This window comes from Apteryx rowi, unplaced genomic scaffold, assembly GCF_003343035.1.
Source record: "Apteryx rowi isolate R43461 unplaced genomic scaffold, aptRow1 scaffold_26, whole genome shotgun sequence".
NCBI lineage: Eukaryota > Metazoa > Chordata > Aves > Apterygiformes > Apterygidae > Apteryx > Apteryx rowi.
The window spans coordinates 366,080-391,019 of record NW_020448974.1 but is presented as its reverse complement, the minus strand read 5'-3'; the positions used below and the strand labels follow the sequence as shown (position 1 = coordinate 391,019).

Below are 24,940 nucleotides of genomic sequence, written 5' to 3'. Positions count from 1 at the left end.
GGGGAGCTGCACAAGTTGGAGAAGCAAGGAGCATCTCACCTGTCACCCAGCAAGCACGAGGGCAGCCAGGGCTCTCACAGCTCCCAAACACCCGCAGGGTTGAAAACGGACCTTGATTTTCTTTGCTGCTGCCATTTCGGAGAGTTTGTGCTGCTCCTGCACTTTGAGCGCTGCAAAGTCTCCCAGCCCTGCGCTGCAGAGCAGCGAGCAAAAATATTCACCAGTCAGGAAAAATTTCCCTCAAGAAACCTACCTAGCTAGTTAACTTAATAACAAACACATCCCTTCAGGGAAGGTTAATTAAAAGGTGCTTAATAACCATCTTCCAACAATTTTGTTTTGTACCCAGAGGCACAGTTAGGCTTTAAGCCACACATCAGAAAAGAGCAGTCTGGCTGCGGAATAAGCATTTGTCTCCCATCTCGGGCAAACGTGGAATTCCCCATCCAGCCCCACCTCGCGTAGCGTCAGTAGGTGCTTTTGCTCCATTAGGTGTTTCTGTGCGCGTCCTTGAGCTGATAAAGAGGCCAGGAGCGAGGCTGTAACCCACCTTCTGATCCCACCCGAGTAACCTCCTTACAGGCTCCACTGTGGATCCGCTCATAAGGAAGGGACGGAGAGTGTGTGCATGCATGTGTGTGCGTGTACATGAGAGAGAGAAATCCAGAGCGTGTCTTCTGCTGTCTCTCAGACCACAATGATTTCCATTCATTCAAAGAAAACACAGTATAAAATTTTTGCCTGGTTTCAATCTCCGTACATTAATCAAGCCTCAGCCTTTTTTTTTTTTCCCCCCCAGCCTGAGAGACACAGCGTGGGAGGCACAGGCTGTCCCATGAAATAATATTTTCCGAGCCATAGTCAAAGTCTGCCTGTCAACTCGAAGCCTCTTTTCTGTCTGTTTTACCAAAGCTGGACAGGAAACAATCTGTGGGCACAACGGAGGAAAACCGGGCCAGCGTTCCCAGCCCCGGGGCTGATGAATGGGGACCATTGTGCTACGGAGGAGGAAACACCACCATCATCCTCGAGGAAAAAATACATCTGTTTATAGCGCTTCCACGCATGCTCGCCAGCCCCCTCGTCCGGGGGATACCCCGGAGCAGGTGGGCTGCTTTCCGGACCCGACAACGCTCGTGGCAAGATGCAGTTGCCTGTTAAGGGCAGCAGGCACTTTGCAGGTCGAGCCGAGCTTAGGGACGGCAAGCCCAAGTTAAACATTACGCCAACAAAAACATGCACTTTTCCCCTTCCTTACGCCGGGGACAGCATCAGCGGTTAGCAGCGCTCAAACCCTCGAAAAAATACAAACCTATCTCTTTTTAACACTGTGGCTCCTCAGCATTACTTGCCGCTTGCAGAAGAGCGTGCAACAAAAACTTAAGTGTGATTCGAGTGCCGAAATCCACAGAAGGAATCAGGCGCTGCCTGAACGAGATTAGGGTTTAAATGAGAAAAAAGCACGAGCAGCATAGAGCRAACGCCAAGCCCACCCGCGTGTGCCCGCTTCCCTAGGGGCAGCAAAGCCGAGAGCACGGCAAGGTTGCAAACGCGAACTCAGATCCCTTCGCTGGCTTTCTGCGCTTGGCTCGATGAAAGCAGAAGCCTGGCAAGCGGGCGCCTCGGATCTGCAGAACAGGTAACGACGCCGGCTCTCGCGCCCTGCCTGTCCCGGCGGGGGAAGCCGTCGCCTCCGCCGACTACGGAGCAGGTGCGGAGGTCCCGGAGTGGCCGCCGGGCGGGATCCGGCCCCGGGAACCAGCTCCCCGTGCGCTGCAGTGAGGGAAGACGACCTGTGGGAAAGCTGCCCATAGTCCAGCCAACGGAGCAACGCAAACTTCCAAGTATTGCCTGGGGAGAAATTGTCTCCCCCTCCCCAAAAGGCGTCCTAAGGCAGTTTTGCCAGAAACCTACCTCCGCGCATACATCATTTTTGGTCTCTCTAAATTATTCGCATCAGCAGGATCCTATGATGACCAGGTGGCCAGACCACACATGGCTTAACAAAATATTTCATTTTATTTTTTAAGCTTTTAGTCCTTTATATATACCATTTGCTCAAAGTCATCTACTGCATTTAACTTTATACTGGTTTCACTTATTTTAACATTCTTTTGCATCTGATCTCCGCAGCAGAAAGAGCGGCTCCCTGCTAAGGATTTTGCCAGTGAAAAAGCCACGTTGAGGAGCTCAGTGAGCTTTCTCCAGCCTTCGCTGGAAGCTGCGCACGACCACRGACCAGCGCGGCCAGGACGGGGGCTGCACGAACGCTGCTGTTACCACCTAGTGTTGGATGGGAGCGAGGCAGCGCGGCACCGCCGGGATCGGAACGGCTTTCCCGCCCGCGCCTTTCCCTCCGGACCGCTCGATCGCTTTTAATAGTAGTTAGTCCCTAGCCTGCAGGTCACCGAGGAGATCCCTTCGCTCCGCTTCTGCGGCATTCAGTGGGGATGTGAAGTTTTCTACCTCAGTAACAGGGATGGATTTAAACATAAAAATGCACAATACGCTTTTGGGGAGGAAGAGTGCCAGCCGAGCCCAAAGAAATCCCTTAGCAGGAAAGCAGAAGAGACTATTATGTTGTCTAGGTCCTCTCCAAAGGGATGGCAGTGGGAAAATCTCTGAGCAAACTGGTTAGAGGGTTGCAGGTGACCATCATGAGAAAATGCCAAATTGATTGTGTTACAGATTCCCTCTTACCCCCCAAATTAAGCTCAGCCGCTGCTCACCAGGCAGATGAGACCTCTCTGCAGAAACTGTGATGCTTTTGCCATTAGCCCTGGCCTCCCCGTGCTGCTGAAGGCAAAGCTCTCTCTCCAACAGCCTCCCCCTGGCCAAGGGCTCCACGCTTTAAAGACATTTCCAGACCTTTTTCCTGTTAAAAGCAAAATTGCTGGCCCAAGCTTTTTACTGCGGTTTTCTGTTCACTCCACTGCAGTATAATAAAGGCACGTTAGAGACTTTCTGCAATTCTGACCTAAGAAATTAATTTTATGGTGAATTCTGCCTCGACAGAAAAATAACCAGGAAGAGTAGATGCTCCTTAAGAGAACAGATTTGGCTTTTGAGCACACGAATACATCACGCTCACAAACCGAGTTGTGTTTTTAGAAAGCTAAAAGTACACGAAGGGCTTGCGAGGGGGAAAGAATCGTAACTACGCTCCAACGTCCCTGCTCCGTCCTCCAAGAAATAACTCTGCTACTCACAAAGCACCAGGCTCCCCCCAAACGAAGCGGACGTCGCTGTGCAAGGAAGCGGTGCCACGCCGGGACGCCCGTGCACCACCGCGGCGGAGCGGGAGGACAAGAGCGCCTTGTGCCGGCTCCCCAAGGAAGAGCCGCCACGAGAAGGGAAAGGAAAAGGGAGGTTGCCCCAAGAGGCCCCCTCCAAACCCTCGCCCGTATTTCCACCTGCAGCAGGGGTTAGGTGCGCGCAACCACCCGCCGCGTGGGCATGGGGCGCGGGATCCTGCGCCCAAACGCAGCGCTCCCGAACCAGCTCTCGGGCCCTGGGGCTGCGGTGGGAAGAGATGCGGCTCCCACGCGAGCGGGTACGTGTCCTTGGGGTCTCCTGCCCCCCAGCTCTTCCTGAAGCAGCTTTTATGAGAACGGGCTCAACAAGGAGGTTTCCACCTGCCTGATGGACGGACGGACGCCCAAGCCGGCTGGCTTGCTCCGGTTCCCATCCCTCCGCGCGTGCACCAACGCGTGCCCCAGGCACATGTGCCAAAGGGCGGGCGACGACGGCAAATGGCCAGTGGACCAGATCCGGGGACACGGGGCGACGTGTGTCCCCCCCCCCCACGCACTACAGAGCCATAGCGATAAAGGCAGTATTGACTTGCTTTGCCTCGTCGCTGCGTTGCTGCACGAGGAGTCCCAAAAGCACGCGTGCTCCCAGCAGATTAGCAAGCAGCTTTTAACTCAGTTATCTTAAGCCCTGTCTAAATTGCAATATAATCCACACTAGCTTTTCTTTAAAAAGGCGTAGGTGTGCTGCCTGCGGGAACCTAGCAGGGACAGCTAATCTCTGCTCCACAAAAGGAGCAGGGACACGCGCTCGCACACAAAAGGGGAGACCYGGGTCCGCCACTGAGATTTCACGTTACCTGCGCACGGTAGCGCGTTTTGTCAGCTTCCTCGGACAACGCAAATGAAACGGCTGCCCCCCTCCAGCGAGCGATAAATGAGAAATAAGAAATCCCCAAACAAAGATCCGTAACTGGAGGGCGACTCCTGGCACGGCTCCTTTGCCAGCGAGAAGCAGCGGCGGCCGGGAAGAGCGAGACGCGCAGGAACGGAGTCTGCACACCCGGTGGCAGCAAAGAAACGCGGAGGGTGCGGGCAGAGGCTGGGCTGCTGCCGCGATGCTCCCGCCGCCGCCACGATGCTCCTGCTGCTGTGATGCTCCTGCCGCCGCCGCGATGCTCCCGCCAGCACGATGCTCCTGCTGCCGCCAGCCCTGCCGAGCCCACCACGGCGGCAGGCAGCTCCAGCAAGTGCAGGAGGTTTTTTTTTTAGGGCTCCAGGACACCGCAGGTCGCAGCAGTTTGGCTGGTTGCAATGTCCAGACACGGCTCCTGGGACCTGGCTACGGCTCACAGCAGAGCCGATATTCTTCCTTTCCTTGTAACCGCCTCCCTGCAAATACGCTTCTCACCTGCCCTGCCTACGGCCCCGAAACCAGCCCCGCAGGGTGCACGGGTCTGTGCTTTGCCAGGGCTCCGGAGCAAGCTGGACTGAATTCCGGACCCTGCGGAGATGTCAGTCCCCTGGGAGAAACGCAGTCAGCCAGCACCGGGGTGCTGCAGGCAGCGTCTCCCAGAACAAGCCAGCGCTTATCAGCCGAGCGCAATTCGGTGCGGATGCTCCTCTGGTTAGCACGGAGGAGCCGCAGCTAACTCCGGAAACGGCTACCGGCCACGTGCAGACATCCGGAGCTGTCTGCGTTTGGGCTCATGGCAGAGTTCATAAACGCTTCCACGTGATCCGAAGTTTGAACTCATAAGCCTTCCTGCAAGGTGGCTCATATCAGCCCCAGCTCAGCACGGCATTAACAGAGTTAGTCACACCCAGCGGAAGCAAAAGCAGGATGGAAGAGGTAAACTGAGTCATGCATCTTCTTCAGTAAAATGCTATTTTAAAATAACGGACAAGAGGAGGATCATGACTGTCACGTCCCCTAACAGCTGAGGCTGACCTAGGAGCAATTCCCCTTTCAAACGCGTCTAAAGATTTATTTCTCACATGAGCTCAAATCAAATGCAATTCCGCTGTTATTTTTTAAGCCTACTTAATACAAATCAGCTATCTAAGTTTTCAGAGCAGGGCCGTAACGATCTGACACACTCGGTGGTTAAACTAAAGCTCTGGAACAAAACGATCAATGCGCCCAAGGGAGCTGGGAGCAAAGCCAGAGCGGGGCAGACCGACGCTGCTGCAGGCTCCCGCTCTGCTCTCCCGCAGGCAACGGGTTTGGGGGTTAAACGCTGCCGGGTCTCGGACGAGGCGACTCCGCAGGGACCGGGGCTGCAGGGAACCGTCGCTGCAGCGACGGCAGCGAAGTCGTCCCCGCAGGGCGCCGTGCAAGCCGCGTCCCCCGCGCAGCGCCGCGGCCTCGGGCACGCAACGGTGCTGGGCTCCGCGCTCGCTTTATCAGCGGGGGAAATCAAGGTGGGAAGGGAACGTGCCAGCGAGGACAATACGCCAAGTCACGCGTGAACCTGCAGCTGGGGACAGATTGCCCAGCCGGAGCGAGGCCGGCACATCAGCCACTGCCACCGCTGCAGGCAGCCGCTCGCTTTCCGGCACAATCACCGCTCCGCAGCTTGCCCTCGTCTCGCCCTGGTGTCYGAACCGTGCTGGCCTTTGAATTTCCAGAGCAAATTACAGCTGCGGGTCCCCGCGGCTCCCCCTCTCCCTGGGGAGAAGGTGCATCCGCGATTAATTCGGCACCAGCAGAAGTCGCTTGATCGAGGGCCACGAGCAGACAAGCGCCATGACCACGGGAGAGCAGCGGCTGCAGTGGCCGTATCACCCACGCGGGGAGGGACACAGCGTGTCCGCACCGGCACAGCTCCGGGAAGCCCCGGCAGCAGGAGGCGTGCCGAGCTGGTGGCACTTGCTGTCTCTCACTTTTTTATAGCAAAAAGTGTTTTAGCATCCCATAGGGATAAGAAAAAGCTAGAATCATTACTGTAAAAAGAGGCAGACAGATAAGAGCTCCATTGCATCGAACGCTACCAAATACTTGCACAGATTTCCAAAACCCAAACGGGTTGCTCGCTTATGTGACCTCAACACAACAGACAAAAAATTAGAATTTCTACACTTGGAAATAGCAGGGTCAGAAGATTTTTCTCCCCTCTCATTTTGTCCATCCCAGAGGGTAAGGGGATGCCCACGCTGCTCACTGCCAAGAGCCAGCAAGAACTTAAAACTGAACTCTTGGACGTTCCCGAATAGATTCACGGAGGAGTGGCTGCATTAAGCAATTTTTGTTCTGCCTGCAGATGACAATGATAGGCAGATTGATGGCAATGAAGTTATTTTGTCTCCCTTTGCAGCTGACTAAATTTGCATTGGTATTTTCATGGTACAGATTCCACCTTTCATCTAACATGATTAATGCTGTTGTAAATACAGAGAAAGAACCAGCTGCTTCTGGCTTCTTAGCTTTTACTGAGCAGCTGATGAAAAAAGTCCTTTTGTTAGAGCATCTCTAGAGTCTCTACAGGCTTCATGAAGAGCCTTTTATTTCAAAAGGTTAGAGAAAGGCGGTTTCTATCGCTGGCGTTTTGTGCTTCTCTCGTCACAAATCTGGATTGTATCTGCTGCAATCAATGCGCCTGGAGYAGTACGTTCAGAGCGAGCCCCCGCCACCGGCGTCACCCCCCATCAGCGGGGGCTATAGCACCTGGCGGCCTATGCCGGGCTTCCCTGGTGCCCGCTGCAGGGTCCTTGCAAACACAGCTTGCACCCTGTTAGCTCGGAGGGCTGCAGGCAACGCCAAAAAACGTCCTGGGGCCCCTCAGATCGTTCAGCAATAACAAGGCAGTTAACGCACAACTGTGGTTTTATCGCTGATCCATAAGGGCTGGGAAGCGTATTTCACTGTGCGTTCCCAAACTATATAAATAGCGATGGGGGTCGAGTAAACGAAGGCTCAGTAAGTCTCGGGTATACAACTCAAATACAAAAATAAACGGATTTGCTAACAGCACGTCGAGCATCCTGGGTGCACCTTCCTGCCCCTCGTCTCCAAAGAGGACGGATGCCAGGAGCACTTCCCTGGCGGGAAGCGGGGCCGGTCGCCCGCAAGCCCGTCAGGAGGAGCTGCCGAGGGCGGTAATTCCCGTCCTCTTTGAGCCCCTGCTTTCACGCTAGCCTGGCCAGAGAGAGAGCAGGCACCCTGTGAAACACGGCTTGAGCTGCCACCTCATTAGTGCAATTAGTCGCCTGCCTCAGCCCAGCATCGAGGACACCTAATAAGAGCCCAGGGCCCTGCCGTCCTTGCGACGGCATCGAAGCGACGCGCAGGCGATGTGCAGGCGAGTGCAGCAGCCTGGACACCCCCGAGCCGCAGCAGATTCGGGTTTCTCCTTTTCTCCCACTTCTTTAGCAGCCGCCCCGATCAGCTGAGAAGTTTCGGCTCGAGCTGGGGGAGGCTGGGCTGGGGGAAGCAGCAGGATTTTTCCAGCTTTTATGCATAGGGAAAGCACAGCTTTCGCTGCTGCTCGGTGCGAAAACGCCTCCAAAGCACAGAGTCACCAGCAATTCGGAAGAGCTGAGCTAACACCCCGCGCTCACATCTGTCCCGGAGAGAAGCGCAGAACGCTTTGCGTGGTAGCGCGCAAGCACGTCGGTGCTGCAAAAACCAAGCGCGGGCAAGAGCCACGGCTGGAGGCTGGAGCGCTGCCGAGCCCCGCGAGCAGATTTGCAGAGACGCCCGCAAGCCTGCGAGTCTTTATTGCCACCAATTAAAGAGGCTTCTTCCAGCAGCTCGTGCAATTTGCTCTCTCTAAATATTACTAAAGCAATTCTGCAGGTTGGGCTGTGGACAAAAATTTGCAAAAGAGGAATTGATAGCACCGAGCTCCTCGAGCAGGGGGCAGAGGATTCGCTGGCTCCGCCGAAGGCTGCCCTGCCTCACCGCATTATTTAGGCTGGAGAGACTCGCGTTTGCCTTGTAATCCTCCGGGGGGGAGGAAGGGATTTGATCTGCAGCAGAACCACGTTTCTCCCCAGTTGACTAGACAACGGGTGTCCACGGGAAAGCCCACGAAGAGGGAAGGGAGCAGCCGTCAGAGCTAACAGGCCTTTTCCCCACTGGCGTAGCTTCCACCAGCCACCCAAAATCCGCCCAGCTCGCTCCGGGGACTGCTCCCGGCTCAGCGCAGAACGGGCGCGCGACACTTCCCGGTGCTGCAGGGACGCGGTGGGAAGCTCCCCACGAGCCTCTGCCCGTCGCTCGTCTTGCTCTCAGTCGCCTTTAACCRCTTGCTGCCGGCCCTGAGCAAAGGGACTTGCCTGGGCTAAAATTTCACACTAGCCCAAGCCGATTTGTGTGTCGGCTCGTCTCTGGCTTTTAGCCATTCCTTGGATTTTTTCCTCCCCCTGCACTGGTGCAGCTCCCTGCAGAGCAGCAGCTCCCAGAGCTCAGCTAAGCCGCAGCATCGGCGGGGGGGTTTAACGGGGGCCGGGGAAGAGGAGAAGGAAAACCAGTGGGATGCAGACCAAACCCTCGGCAGCGAGCCACCCACGGAGCGAGCGGCCCACGGAGGAGGCCACCAGCACAGAGCCAGCTCAGCACCACCGTAAACCCCTGCGGCACCGCAGGGGAAACCTCTCCAGCAGCAGGTCGAACACCAAGGAAAGGAGGACAGCTCTTGGGGGCTGACCGTCAAAGGTTTCGGAGGCAGACGGACTCTGGAGACCGTCTCGCTCGCGCCCCAGATGAAACGAAGCGGTGCCCGTTCCGCCGGGCCGCGGGCAGCAGGACTTGCTGCAGCAGAGCCAGCCGGCAAGCGCGGCTTGCACGGACCGTGGCCACGCACCCGCTTGGACCCCAAACCACCCACAGCAGCACCAAGAGGCTGGCACACGTTGTCCCGCTCCCACCGGGCACCTCGGCTCCATCCATCTGATGCAGAAACGCAGAACAASCTCAGAAACTGGGCAGCAGTGACGGAAACTTTAACTTTCCGTGTCCAACAAGCGCAACCAATAGAAAAATTCAACAGCGATAAGAATTTCTTCTGCTCTTTCTGTCTACCCTCGCGCCTTCCAGACAACCTTCAGTCAATGCAGGCTGCATCTCCAGCCGCGTTGTCGCGGTGGTAACGTCGTACGGGGACATGACCTCCAGGAGAGGAAAGCACGCGCAGAACGTCAAGCGCACAGAGCAGAAACATCCTTGGAGCTTACCTGGCGCTCTGAAACGTTGCCGATGCCGATTTTCCAATAGCCCCAAATCCAACTCCAACCGCCAGACCCTCTGAAACGGGAGGGAGAAAAACATTAAGTTCAAATCCTGCAACAGCCCTGCAGCTCGACAGTCTGACCCTGTCCCCTTTTCTGTGCTCAAGGGGGGCAAGGACTGGCACGAATATGAAAGCAAGGCTCTGGATGGAGTTGTTGTCCTTCTAATTCTAGTCTTAGCTCTTYGGAAACCCCTAGAATTACTCCGTTTTAGCGATGAGGTGCTCGCACACCACGGCAAGGTGTGTTTCTGCCCACAGAAATGGGAAACAGCAGCATTGCAGTGGGAAGCGCTCTGTGCACACAGCAGATTTGCCCTCTTTTATAAAAACGCACACGTGTAATGCAAGGCATTGCCGCACCGTCGAGAGCACTTCCGAGTGCTCTCCACTAAGAATCCAGACTAGTGCGGTAGTTTCTTAGGAAGCTAACGTACAGACAAGAGGCTTCTATATTTATTATAGAGTACACTGGAGGGGAAAGATCACAGCTTCCAAGAGCTTAAATGCTATTTTAATAAGAGATGTAGCAGTGCGAAACACCGAACTCTATTAATAAAGATTCAGGCTCAGCAAATCTCTCTGCAGAAAGTCGCCTTTTCAAAGCGTATCGCTAACCAACGCCACAGGGGAGATCTGCAGAAGCGCCAAACACCAGCTAACTCATCTCCCATTCAACTCTCCAGGAGCCGAGCTAAGCCACCACCAGATCCCCGGCAATGCCACCTCCCGAATTTCTGATCTCCTCTACCCTATTACTGGCACAATATCCTTACAAAGGTCTGAAAACCAGAAGGAAACCCAGCCTCCGTGACCCATCGAGACCGGCTCCACGGAAAATTATCACAGACAAAATCACATCATTGACAAAGGCAAATTTCCTTATGCTCTGCCGCGGCATCAGCCCTCTCCTGCAGCGACAGCGAGTCTGCRGGAACCAAACTTGATCTTCCCCGATCCATCCTAATGTCATGCTGGGCACAGACAACACAGGAACAGCGGGAAGAAAAACGTCCACCTTGTAGGTTCTTTTAGATTACAGTTCATCACATAAATCCCCCCACGAAAATCAGGTGGAGCCCCTCCGGCTTTGCACCAGGCGCAGGAGACCTGCAATGTGCCGCTGCTTCCTCCCAGGGGCTCCTCAAGGACGTCGCCCCACGCTGCCCAGCTCCCRTCCCACCTCTCTGGTCTCCTTCTCAAACTCCTCGCACCCTCCCATTGCCCGAACGGCTCCTTTTTTCCCTTCTAGAAAATATCTTGTATTGCGAAAGCGTCAAAGCACCACTACTTCTTTTGTTCAAAATCCACTTTCTGTTTTTGYAGGAGTTTTTCTGGTATCGCTCCCCCCACCCCGAGCAAGGGCGGGGGGAAAAACATTTAAAGAACAAAAGCAAACTTGTTTGTGCAGCTCCATGCTGGAGTGGGTTTTACAGCCTTCAAAGGAGGCAATTACCCACGCAGACCGTTCTGGCAGCCGCACAAGGGGACGGGGGGACTATTCAGACGAGCATTCAAACAGGTTGAAAATGTCACGGAAAGCGTGCGTCTGTACATGCAAGGATAAGGTCTCCGAAGAACAGAACCTCGTGTGTGTTTGTGGTCTTCTGCATTTCCAGTTGCCTTGGAAACACACTATAAAAAGCAGCACCGACTCCTATTATTATGGCATTTGCATCCTATGTTCGAAGCTGAGCATGTAGAAGTTGAAACACTCTCCACAACTCCGCAGAGCTCGGATCTGCGTTTCGTGCCAAGCTTTAGCATGGAGGCAGAGAAAACCAAATCAGGAATCTACCCTAAATACCAGGTTACGGGGATAGGAAACTGCTAACTGTCCCTAAAATAGCAGGATGGGTGATAATTCAATCTAATAAAGCAGCCGCTGCAACCCGAGACACACGGGGCACACCGCAGCCCCGAGGGCGGATTGCACGCTTGTGCGCGGCGCCGCAGCAATACCCGCCGGGAAGGTACGCGAGCAGCCGAGGCACGAACAGCGATGACGGATGGCTGCTGCTCGCCAGTGGTTTGCACCTGCAGATGGTGAAGGGCTCTGGACGTCTCTGCTTCGCCTTCACCCAGCAGGGCAGGCAGTTAAGCAAACTTTGGGAGGTGAAGTGGATCTTTTTAAAGACCCTTAATGGCCGTGTTTAGCATGGCTGTGAGGACGTCATGAAGCGCTGCACAAGCAGGTCTGGCATTGCTCTTGCCAAAAGATTTTTTTTTTTTTTTTCAAGTGCTAATTTGTGTAAAAAACAAAAAGAGTCCAGACAGAGGGGAGAAATCACAACCATTTTCCCAGCTGCAAAGTAGTCTCAGGGAATAAGAAACTCAGTAGCACAATTACTGAAGGTACAAATTGCACATACATGGAAACAAATTATGGGAAATTAAAAATCAACAGATGGTGCGTAGGAAACTGCTTATTTGGAGCAGGAGAGGCAGCCGCTGCGGAAGCTGCAGTAGGGTTCAGGTGCTCACCACCGGCGAGAGGAGAAGGACAGAGCAGCGTCGGGCAGCAGCCACAGGCTCCTTCAGCTCCCGACTTCACACRGGGGATCCAGGTCATTTGGGAAGTCTCTAATTATATATAATAGATATTATATGAGCCGCTCAGCCCACTGCAGCGATTTATTTCAAATATTTCATTTTGAAAGGCCTRCCAAGTTCACACGGTAACTTCACCACTTTAAAAATACAGGTTTAGCCTCTTTCAAAGAGAACGTCAAACCTTAGAACTGCTGCAGTTTGCAAATGCACAAAGATTTACGYGGAAAACAAACCGACAGAGCTCGCTGCCCGTTTCTCCACGCTCAAAGCTCGCAGCAAGCTCAGCTGTCCTTGCAGCCCCTCTCCCCGGTGTCCCGCACATACTCCAGTTATAAAGAGCCCAAGCGACTACGCCCCAGGTTGGAAAGGACACGAAAAGAGAAAGGTTCCTGTTTCTACGTCACCCACTTACAGACAGGACACGCGGAAGGCCCTGCAAATGGATGTCTGGGATACTAGGCCACTGAAGACGGATATGGGAGAGCTTGTCTCATTACTGCATTGAAGACTCGGGCGTCGGCTTGAAAAATAAACAGCCCGGTGCAGCTTTCGGTTCTTGGCACAATCAGGCTTTGAACACCGTCCATTCGACCGCCCTAGCTAGCCCGTTTCCTGAAGAAACAAGCTTGCTGCAATTATTTCTGTACCTGTCTCCCAGCGGTAATTTTCCAACACATCCTGCAATTTCAATCCAGCCCTGACACAGGAGTGCTGAACTCGGAAAATATCCAGTTCTGAGAAAACAGAGCCTGGGGAAAGGCCGGGAGCGCTCTTACCCCGTGTGCAGCCCGTCTCCGGAGGAGGGGACAACCCAGCCAGCCCGATCCCGGCGGAAAGGGTGAGCGAGCCCGTGCTTCGGCCCCCTGAGAGCTGCAGGGGCCAGCTCAGAATTACAGACCCGGACTCACGGACAGCGCTATCAGGTGAAAGCACTGCCGGTATATCGGACCTCCTCGGCTCTAGGAGATCGACGGTGCTGCCGTGCACAGCTCAGACGAGGAGGAAGGCGGCTGGGCTCTACCGGGGCCCCGGCAGCGGCTCCTGCAGCAGCACTAAAGCAGCTCGACGCACGAGTGAGCACTTAAATGCACGAGCGTGCGGGAGTGCAACACTCCTGTGGGTTAGAAAGGATTCCGGCTTTGGGCAGACCAGATCGAGCCCCTGATGCCTTAGGGACACCACCTCCACCAAGCCCCCGGCGTGCGAGAACTGGGCCGTTCCCAGGCAGAGGGCCGAGCTGGTCGGCGGGCTGCGGGCACCGACTCCCGACGGTCACTCACCAGAAAGAAAAAAAAGGACAAGTCCTGAAAAAGTTGGTAGAGAACTGTCTGAGAGATATTCCCTTCTTCTCGTTTGGCCCAAGGAAGCCGGGCAGATTCTGGCRGATTCTCCAATGAGATGATTTTGCCGTAGCTGTTATTTTCCTTCCATCCTGCTTCTGGCACCAGGAGCCGCGTGGTCGATCCTTCCACCCCGGGTCACTGGTTCGCTGCTCCTCGGAGGGCACGGCCCAAGTTTGGGGTACGTAAGAGAGGATGGAAGGAAGACCTACACGTCCCACAGGAAAACTTTCCATGCCGGACAGGGTCTTTTAGAGGACCGGAGGCTGAAGCACGTGTCAGTCCCTCTCGCAAGCAGGCGCTGGAGAGCCCGAGGGTGCACAGCTCAGGACGCCTCGTTAGACAGCAAGCTTGCACGGGGCCACAGGCCTTCGTTAAGGGGCTGCGATGGCTCCAGGCTGCCGTGCGAACCCGGCACCTCTCAGCAGAGTTGCAGAACACAAAGAAAAATATGACCAATCTCAGTCACTATCAAGAAAATGTTTCTATTTAACCTAAAAAAGGGGATTTTGCCTCTCTCGGGCTTCCTTGGCTTTACAATTCAACATGTTTTATCCTGAAAAGGCATTACCTAGGGATCATAAACTAATCTACGCTACCTGAAGGACCAGCTACAAACCTCTCGGTTTGTATTGCTTTTTCCAAAAATATATTTTCATCTTTGCTTGTTCTCCAAAAAAAAAAAAAAAAAAAAAAAAAAGCCTCAAAACCTCAACTGCAAGGTGTAACTATGCCGCAGGGTCACTACAGGGACTCTGGTTATCAACACCCGGCAGCTACAGCGTGTCTCACGGCATCCAGCTGATCACGGTGGCCAGGGTAAAAACCACTATATCCGCAGGTCTCCCCATATACTACACCCTGCGTGTCAGTGCAGGGGAGCGAGGATCCAAAGCAGGGTCGCTTCCTAGCGCTGCAGGCTGCTGCCGGGGGACGGCGAAGGGCTCCCCGCCATCTGCTCCGCTGCCGCCAGCAAGGGAAAGCAAAACCCTGCTGCGGCGCTCAGGCCCGAATCTGAACTCACGCYGGGCAGACCCGCCAAACAGAGCGGTGCAAACTCCTCCGGTAGCGCTCCGCTTCCCCTGCGGGAAAACAGGAACGGGGCGCGAGGGATGCGGGAGCCGGGGAAGCTGGGGGTGGCATCAGCTGTGCCGCAACAGGCCTGGACCAGGACAACGTGCRAAATATAAAAATAACTTCATGATAGCACTGGGCTAAAGCCTTCCTTTTGTTTTCAAAAGGAAAATCTCCCTGCAGTAAATCTCTCCTTTTTTAAAGCAGCAATAAAATTTTAGTTTGAGGGAGGAAGGGGGAAGGCTCCAGGCAGACCAGACGCGCTGCTCAGACGCGCGCCAGTGGCTCGGTGCGTGCCTGACGTTCGATCAAAGGCGAGAGAAACCCCAAGCTATGCAGAACCMGGGACACGAGGAGATTCGAACCATCTGCTTTGAACGCTGTCCCTTTGCTCTCACTCTCTCAAGTTATCTATTTTGTGTTAAAGCGCTCGGCCCAGCCCTGCCTCGGAGGCGAAACGAGCCAGAGGACTCGCTGGGACGAGCTGGCTCGTGCAGCAAAAAACAATTTCCATATTTCGGATCAGCAGGGCCCCAGAGGGGCCACAACCCATTTGTCTGCGAACACGTACACGATGCAAACGCCGTGCAAGCTTTAAGTTCAAAGGATCAGCTTGRAAGTGGAGCAGCTTACTATTTCCCATCAAATCTTTCCCTTATCATCCATCACACGAGCCCGTAAGAGCTTGGCAAACTGAAAGAAGCGGGTGAGATTAAGCAGACTGTTGTTTTTAATCCTATTCACGGCAGCTTGCGCGGCAAGGCAGGGATCCCTGGCTGACGCCTCGGCAAGGTCCCTTTGCTCCGCTCCTTCCCGAGCTGCAAGCAAGCGGCAGCGAAGTTCAGCCGCTTTCCAGCCCTGGCCCTTGCACCCCGCACCTCCGCCTGCCTCCTTATTCCCGATGCCCCTCCTGCATCCTTAGGGAGCAGCCGCTGTGGCAGGGCCGCGTCGCGGGGCTCACCGAGCTCCCGCCTGGCGCAGCTTAGTTTCCAAGCATGGAATGAGCTCAGTTGCCACCATGGGAAGCCGCTCATGTCCCTCAGCAGGCCTGTTCGCAGAGAAAACCAGCAACAAAAGCCCCCTTCCGATTCCCTAGGAATTCAGACTAACGAACAACCAGCATCTCTCACGGAGCCTTTATAAATTCAGAGGCAGGTAAAGTAAATTAATCCCAGGTATTACGTAATTCTTGCACATAAAGAACGAGAAAACGAACAGAGGGTGTAGACAGAGAGCAATAACCTACTGAAATGCAAAAAGAAAAAAACAATTCCCACTAGACATAAGTACAGTTCAAATTCACTTTTCTCTCCAAATCAGCTTGTAATAAAGTCACCAGAATTTCAGGAATAAGGAAAACGACCCCCAGACGTCCCGGAGGCTTTCTCTGAACTCACCGGGCTCCATCGACATGAAGCGTTGCCAGCTTGAGAGGGACCACCAACGCGGAGGGGCAGGAAGAGGTGTCTCCCAAGTCTTTGATTAAACGAAGCAAGCAGGGTCGGGCTAATAAACGGCTTCCCGACATTTTCTCTTCCGCCAGGCAGAGTACCGTGACAATGGCAGGTACCTTCGTGCTTCAGATCCAGTGGCCCACGTTCCACCAGAGCAACCAGGGAGGCTGGGACCGAGCATCTCCCACCAGGACCCTCGAACTGGCAGAAACGCTTACGGAGCTGTGAGCAACATTCATCTCTTCCCGGAGGATTTGGGAAGCTGCTTCTCATGGGTGAGTAAATGAACACGCATCCTTTAGGAAGTTACTACAGATGCCAACGTTTCATCCATTATTCATCCTTTTCTTTGAAGGACTGTAAGGTCCTAGTGGAAAATATATCTTGCTGTAATGAGTTTTGCATTTTTATGAGAGTTTAAGTGTGTCCCTGCTCCGCTACTCAAACTCTTAATTTTTTTCCCCAAGACTGAATTCCAATTCCCTCTAGATAACATCTTTTTTTGCCATTACTGCACAATAAATTGTAGAAGTTATCGGATTTCTGTGATTTTCATTCCTCCAGGTATTCACCATGACAAGACTAGCAAGCAGGAAGTTAAAGTAGTTTTTGAAATACTCCTTTTTTTCCTTTAATTAAGTCAGAAAGCGATGGATCTCACTTTGCATTTGAAATGCGAGGACTAGGCTTGCTCGGGCGGCCGCCTCGCTCAGCCATCCCCGACGCCACGACAGCGGCACTCGTCAGCAGCTTCACTCCTCGTTAACAGCGTCTTCCTGGCCAGGCCAGGCCATGGAAGCAGATGCCCACCTCCTCCGATGGCGGCCGGCATGCTCTCCATCCTTCCATCCTTGGGGAGGCTGAAGACGCTTCTGCTTCTCCCACCTCGCCCTGCCATTTCCACCCCTTTTCACGCATCCATTCTCCCTCCGTTCGGTCAGGCCGTCACCCCTTTGGCCGTGCAACACGGGGCACGTGGGGATACCCAAGGAGGCCGGCAGCTGAACGCCGGGGAGATGCACATCCGCTCCCGGACACGTGAACGCACAGAGCAGGGGAAAACACGGAGAGATGTAAAAAGAGAGAAACGGTGCTGAAGAGGAAGCCGCCCTCGGGCTGCAAGGAGGGCGACGCTGGCGCCCGGAGCGGCCGAGCCTTCCGGGAATGCAAATCCGTCAGAACAATCCCCTTGCTCCTCTTCTGCTCTCGTCACCGTCTTTCCCTGACGCTCTTCCCACGCGAAGGGAGCAGGGATTATTCCCATTTCGGAGCCGAAAGCCCAAGAAAGGAGGCTCCAGCATTTTGCCAGCGCGAGCTGCCCACGCAGTTACCCTCTCTGGGACGCGCAGGCTTCACAGCGCATTTTACGCGTTCGAGGTTCGCCGGCGACAGCTGCATCACCACGTGCTGGGCTGCTTTTACTACTGGATAATCCATGCACGTTACTATCCAAAGCAAATAGCTCATATTTTAGACGTGAAATCGAGCTGTGGCATAGCCACGTGCTGTTCCTCGCAACCAGACTGCCGGCATCCTGAAGGTTATCCGTGCCCGGCTCCCGAGGCCGGGAGCTTGCCTTCCTCCTCGCTAAAGACAAAAACACGACCGAGCAGGCAGGGTCAAGACTAGCAGGATCGCCAGATTTCAGAAAGAGGCGAGAAACCCCCTTCTACGATGAAAAAAATGAGCAAGGGCAGGAGTAAAAACGTGCTAATGCCCACAAAGGCAAGGAGAAGAAAGGCTTCGTTTCCAGACCCGCGTTAATTGGCCCGTCGGTATTTCAAGGGAGGCCCCACGCGGAGAGGAGGCGGCTCCGCAAAGCCCACGTCCTCCTTTGGAGGAGACGGAAACGTCCCCGCGCTGCTCCGTTAGCGCGTAGCATCCTCTCTGCACGCCACCGCCCGCGCACGCAGACCGGGACACCCGCGGGACCCGGGCGCTTTCGGGGACCGGCCGCCACCTGCGACTCCCTGGCACTGAATCCTGCCCCCTTGCAAGGGCAGGGAGGTTCCTCCAGGATCAGCCAAAGGGCAGCGATAGACAACCCGGATGCCCAGTACCCCAGAACCAACGTGATCCTCCTTCTGCTAGTTTTTCCTCATAATAGCCTATATATATATATATATATTTTTTTTTTTAGAATAAGATTTTTCCATGCCTGAGCTAGAAAGGCCTTTTATTTTCTCCGACACACAGTGGAGGCAGAGGGTAAAGCCGCACAGTAGCGATCGATGGGGTCATTTTATAAAGACCATTACTAACCGCCAGCAGCGGTGCACGATCCCGAAGGAGAGCAGTACCGGCAGGAGGAAGGTGATGAAGGAAAGAGCAGACAAAATTCAGCGGATGCCACGCATGAGCATCCCAGCAGCTACACACCTGGCTCTAGTTTCCCGTCCGACTGCTGCCCCTGCGTGTCTGTATAACACGCTCACGTAGCCTGATTAAATGTTTATGGCACCATCCATGGGCACCACGATACTTAACGAAAATAAAGCAAGCGCCAGTTCACTGCAAAAGCTCGCTGCTCTTCAGAGTTTGGCGTCGATTCAGTTCACGCGGGCGGGAGGCAACTCTCAGGCGCAAGCAGAGGTTTCCAGGCCGGGCAGGAGATAAATGCGCAGGAGTCCTCGTCCTTTTAACGTGCAAACGAAGAGGCTCAGGTGAGCAGCAACAGATCGCCGCGCGAGCGGAGCAAACGCGCAGCAGCCTCTCAAGCATCACGTTGCCATGAATTATTACCAAGCCGCAGCGGCGCGCTCGCGGGGCGGCCTGAAGACACACGTACAAGCTGTCCGCGGCGATCCCAGCGCCACCAGGAGACTGGCTGGCTGCTGTGACAAAGTCACGTCGGCCAAGCGGTATTTAAACTTGGTTTATGCCTTCTCTGCGCTCCCACAGAAGCAGCCAATTAACAAGGCAAAATCAGTCATAATTACTACCCCAACCAAAAATTCTTTCATCAGAAAATAAAGGTGAAATTTAAATGATTGATTTCCAGTTTACGGTGGCACGTATTATTATTTGCGGCATGAATTATTCAGCTGTCCCCTCTCCTCCCCCAGGTTTCTGAGGAACACGAGCTTTTCTCTGCAAAAACGTGCAGCGCGGCCGAGAAGTGGCACGTTCCCAACGCCACCCCGGCGCCTCCGCACGCCGCGGCCGCGGCTCGGCCCTGCCGACAGACGGAGGCAGGACAGAGCAGACAAGACCCGAGGCACCAGCTGCATCCGTCTGCCCAGACAAAGCCGTCCCGGGCAGCGATTATCCCCAGCGCGTTTTGCAGGCGCGCAAGCGCCCGCAGCGAGCGGGCAGGAGGCGAAACCCCGCGGCGGCGCCGGGCAGCAGAGCGGACCCAGCTGATAACCGCGGCTGCTAAAAGGCACAAAGTAGCTGGAAATATTCGCCGAGGGAGCTCTTCGCGTCTCCCGCGCGTTCCGGAGGCGAGGAGGAGAATTAGGCACGACGAGGGGTTTTCACTCTCCCCAGCTGGTTGCCAATTTTCAGCCTGTCGCCGTGTTTCAAAACGGCATCTGTGCACGATTCCTTGCACGGCAGAGCGGCGCTCGGGCAGAGTTATGTAAAAATCATAACGCCAGCGTGTCAGGTATTTCATTCAACACGACGTGCTAGGACAGGTCTAGAACCGCCGGGGCGCAGGCTGCCCTGCGTTGGACTGCGCGTGGCACAGCTGCACGGTCACAACCGGGGCGAGAACCCTCGCTTCCTTGCAAAAAAATTACTGTCTCTTTTTTCACTTGAATGTGGCTTTGCAATAAATGCAGGAAGCCGTCGGCTTTCCCACCTTCACGTCCCCGTAGAGCGTCTTTGGAGCCAGGGGCCAAGCCCAGCACAGGGGTGATGGGAAACAGGCTGGGAGCATCCCCAGCTTGCCCATCCTCACGGAGCTTCCCCTCTTCTCCAGGGGACCTGTAGCTCACCCGCACATCCGTGTGCACACAGCCACCCGCTTGGCCGGCCCCCGGAGCAGGTGCCGCCGCCGCCACGCTGCCTGCCAGCCTGGCCGTAGCGATTCCCGCAACGCAAAAAACTTCTCCGCCACGCGATTTCTTCCTGCCCGTGGGCAGCAGAGCCAGCACGCGACGCCGGACTTGCATGCGGTTCTATCTCTTTTGGTGTGCACAGCCGCGGCTCATCGTACAACCCAACACAGTTCTTCAAAAATTCTGGCTGCGAAAATAAAAGGAAAAGAGCAGAAATAAACCTGCTCGGTGCTATTTTAAACGATGACGCCTCAGAGGAAGCAAACGAATGAGAGCTGGTGAGCCCAGCTGGGCACAGCGCACGGAGCAGTCACGGTGCAACGGGGACAAATCCTGCAGCGCCTGCTCAAGCGTACGGGCAGAGCAAAAGTAATTCCCTGTTTGGGGGAAAAAAAAGGGTGGTGGGGGGAGAGCATGAGAAAGGTTTGTCAGGACGGTGGCAGCATGAAACCATACCAAAGCAGGGCACTTTGGGAAAGAACAGAGGGAAATAACCTTTCCGGGTAGGAAAGGAGAGCAAGCCACCCCAGATCCCTCCGATGTGTCCAAAGAGCTCAGCAACACCACCGCAACTCAGAAAGATAAAAGCGATCAGGTACAGCTTTGCTTCCAGTTTTTGAGGGATTCATGGACAGCTCCGATCAAAGTTATGCCCGAGTTGAAAAAAAAACAGCAGATGGATTATGGGATCAGGCCACCCACCGCCTGGGGAAGAAAAAACAGCTGAAACCCTCCGTTTTCAGTGACATGAAACCGAGCCCTGGTGAAAATAAAACCATATTGCTGGGTGCAACACAATGAGTTAAACTTCTCCATTAAAGCAGATTTTAAGCCTCACTTAACTAGCAATCCAAATGCCTTATTCTGGTGGGATTTTAAGCAATTTCGCAGCAGCTTTGGCTGAAAAAAGCCTCCAGAATTAGGTCTTCACACCACATAACTATATGCACCTATTTATTCCTAGTTTCAGTTCATCTAGATGCTTAATAAATGCAAATGGAAAAATATGTGCTGATGAGGCTACACACAGCCCAGTGCTTACAAATGCGGACGCCCTTTTTTAAAGGAATTAAAGGTTGCTGGCATTTACTGCCCAACACCTTAAAACCCTCATGCAAACGCTTCTCCAGATGAACAACTCTCTTTCCAAAAATAGCCATTCAGAAGCGCCCTAAAAGCAGGGGCCGAGGCGGGCTGGAAAGGGGCTCTCGCGGGCGCAGGGCGGCCCCGGCGCTTGCCGGCAGGTTCCCACCGCGCCGAGCACGCCTCTGCCTGCACCGGCTGGCGCAGTGCCCCCAAAACCTGCACCGTCAAGGATATTTAAGGTTTCATTGCTAGCACAGAAATGATTCCTCAGGCCACTGCTCACGGCTGTTTAATGCAGCAGATGGGCTAGAGCTGATGGGGATAAGGCAGGCGAGGAGCTTCCACATGCATATTGCAGCGGGCGTTAGCTCCAGCCGGCGAAAAACTGCATTTAATTGGCTTTTGTCACCTTTGTGGCCGTTGCCATGTACAAAATACTGTTCATCGACTCAAAACGATGCCACCGAGATATATGTACGTTATCAGCTCTCCGCCGGCTTTCCAGGTGTCCGCCTACAAATGAGCTTTTGAAACACGAGCCGCTGTCAGCGGGGCAGGAGAGGCCGCGGGCGCCTGCGCCCTCCTGTTCCCCGGTGTCCCCGTCCTCCAAATCCCAGCGCCCAGGGCAGCAGGGAGCCGAGGAGACGCTGCCCTCGCTCCCACTTCATCATCCGCCTACGGCAGCTTCCCAGCCTTGACGCCCTGCAGCCCGTGCCCGTGTAGTACATGAAATTACATTTAGGTTAGGCGAGAAAGCTATTATTCATGGCGGCAGGAGGTGACATGGAGACGCGGAGCGGCGCTGGCTGCCACCGGCAGCGCCCCGCTGCGCCTTCGTGCACCGCCGCCGCCGTCCCCGGCGGTGAGCTCCGGTCCGCTCCGCGCCCCTTTGCACCGGAGCGCAACGGCTTTGAGCGAGTCGCCGTCTCGATTCATCGAGGTGCTCGATACATGCAAATGTCAAAACACGTGCTGACGAGGCTACAGTTAATGGGGGCTTAACGAAAGGTTAAAGCAACCTTTCCCAGAGCGAGCAGCTGCGTGTGCTCCTGCTCCTCCTGCGCGCCAGCGAGTCACCGCTGCACGAGACGCTCTCGGTATCGCCAAAAAACCCAGCTTCAGCTAAAATATGCAAACCAACACATACGGACGCCTTCCCCCTTAGCCCTTGTCTTCCTTTTCACCCTATTTCCCTGAAATCCAAGCTATAACCAAATCTTATCTTCCTCCCTTTTGCTACTAAAAATAAAGCCTTTCCGCACAAATCAGAGGTGCTGCAAAATTGCTTAAGAAGAATCATCAATACCAATGCAGATAGCAGAACTGACAGCGGAAGGAGGGCTGCTTTAATTTCGGAGAAAAACACGCACACAGAGGAGAGATACAGATTAATCAGCACAGCTAAACAGCTCACGTTTGCACACTCTTTGCAAAACACAACGGGTGCCGAACGTACGTTGAATTCAACAATTGTGTAATAGTCTCAATTTCAATAGACGAAGAAAAAAAATCACCCAAAATGAACATTACAAACCCGTAATGGATCTCCGAGAAGTATTCATCGAGATAATCATTTTTCTTTGTAATTGAGATGCAATATCACACACGCTGCCCCAGACGTCTCGCAGGAGGCCGAGCGCATGAGCGCGCCTGTCCCAGACGAGCGAATTCAATCAGCCTTTGCTAATGACAAAGTCACCGGCGTGGAAATCGCACCCTCCCGACAAACACCAGGGCGACAGCACGGAGCGCAACCTCCGCGCTGCTGCCGCCACCRCAAATCCCTCTCTCCGCATCGTCCTCTTCGGCCAAGGGTAATCTCGGCTCCGTTTGAGTCCTCACGTTCACCCACCGGCTGAGGACCGAGTACCTGCTCCACCGCAGAAAGCCACAGCTCGGGTTTGGGTCTCACAAATGAACTTTTGGGGTGCCCCGGTTGAGACCGCTGCAGCCTCCAGCATCCCACCTCATTCCCACCCGCGGAGCAGCTTAGACCAGCGCCCCGGCCACTGCAGCCAGCGGTAAGAAAACACATATATACACATCTATATATACGCACTAACTTCACAGCGCACCTCCCTACGCCCGGCATGTTGACATCTGCCCGTGAAGCTGGACGGCCTCAGATCTACCTTGCTCTGGGACATTTCTCAGAAGATGGCACCTTCCTTACTCTCCTAGACTGATAGCTGGCTGCGAGGTTTCGGGAACGGAGCCACGGCCACAACTCACTCCTCCCCTGCCCGCGGGATCCCCAGCGCAAAGCGCCCATCAACCCACTTATCAGACCCAAAACACATTGTCTGCTCCTCTCGCCAGACAGTCRTAAAGCAGGAGACACATAAAAGAACATTAAAAATGATTAAAACTGCAGAAAGGCATGAAGAAAACAAAGCATCCAGGCAGGTCCTGGATCTAAGCAGGCGGTTCTCCCTCCCAGGGCTGTCACCAGCCAAATCCTCACCTTGGAGAAGGCAGCAGGCAGGTTCCTGCTACCTGGCACAAGGGCATTTAGCCAAACCTTTTTTTCCCCCCAGCTGAAGCTGCAAACAAGCACGTTTCAAATCATTTTGACACGTAACATGCTGTGTCGCAGATGTCTGTTCTCTCCCAGGTTTCTTGGGATAAACTAGAACAGCAGCACTTGCTTCCAGACATGCTGCACCTTCCTCAGGGGTGGAAAAATGAGGCAGAGCTGCCAAGGTGACAAGGCAAAAGGAAGGCACCCAGCCTAAATCAACCGCCAAGATGAGGAACCGCCACCATAAGTGAAGGGCTTGATGGCACCTCAACACGAGGACACCCCGAGAGACAGTCACACAACATCACGCAAGCAGTGCGAGCTCTGTACCTCCCGCGCCCTCCCCTGCGCTGGCAACGGGCTGCACCTTTCCCAGCCGTCACGTCCCATCCACCCCGAGCATCAGCCAGAACCCAACCTACAAATTTTGGGGCTAAACCTCTCCTCAACGACATCACCTCAAAGGCTTTTTATCTAAAACCTCTCTCCTRCCCATTGCAATACCTTATTGCATCCCTAAAACAATTCCGCCCTCCTTTCCAGCACCTCCTCCACCGAAGATGAACTCGTTCCCTATTTAGCTCACATACTCTTTCCTGCTCCTTTGATTTCCGTGCTTGATTTGCTCCTTCKCATAGGAAAGAYTGTGACTTGTTAATCAGTTCCTGGYAATGAGAACTGGAGAAAAAAAATATTTCGGGCGGCGCTGCACGAGCACCGGGCACAGGGAGGACGAGGAGGGGACGCCGCTGCCTCCTCCCGCGAGGCCCGACGGCTTTCTGCACATGCCCGGCCCCACTCGCCCTGCCCCGGCCAGTTCGCTTTCTTCCGGACACCTCGGCTTAACTCTGACACTTGAGGCAGAAACAGAGCAGAAAGGGAACCAGGGAACAAACGCGGAGCGATAGGACTGAATACAGAAAAAGTGGTATTTTTTGCAAAAAGGAAGGGGTGGAGGGGCTGGAGCAAAACGGACTCCTTTCGCTGCGCGCTCAGCACCCGGTACGAACTCGCTCCTCTGCCCCGTGCCGGGCTCCGCAGCCTCCGACCCTCCGCAGCTCTCAGAGGTCTCCTGCCCACCCGCCGAGCCCCCGAGCAACAGGAAAAAAAGGGAAATTCAGGGCTTGGTTTCCTTGGCAACGTTATCTCCGCTGCAAAGCGCCACCTCTTGTCTCCAAGCAACAGGGCACTCGCCAGGTCCTGGGCAGATGAAGCCCAACTGCTCTAACCACCAGCAAAAGGCAGGAGGGGCGAAGCTTGCCGGCCTTCCAGCAGGGCCACCCAGGACATGAAGCTTGCCACGATCCAGCAGCACCACCCAGGACGCGAAGATTGCCATGATCCATGATCCAGCAGGGCCACCCAGGACATGAAGCTTGCCATGATCCAGCAGCACCACCCAGGACGTGAAGCTTGCCATGATCCAT

General features: G+C 54.5%; 1 protein-coding gene across 2 annotated transcripts in view; it reads right to left on the bottom strand.

The window, feature by feature from the left end:
- Positions 1-24,940, bottom strand: part of SLC39A11 (solute carrier family 39 member 11) — a 126,336-nt gene that overhangs the window by 21,634 nt on the left and 79,762 nt on the right. For both annotated transcript variants that reach the window (XM_026067577.1, XM_026067578.1), the window contains one exon: positions 9,429-9,498. In XM_026067577.1, the coding sequence (XP_025923362.1) occupies positions 9,429-9,498 (70 nt within the window). The remainder of the gene's footprint in view (positions 1-9,428; positions 9,499-24,940) is intronic.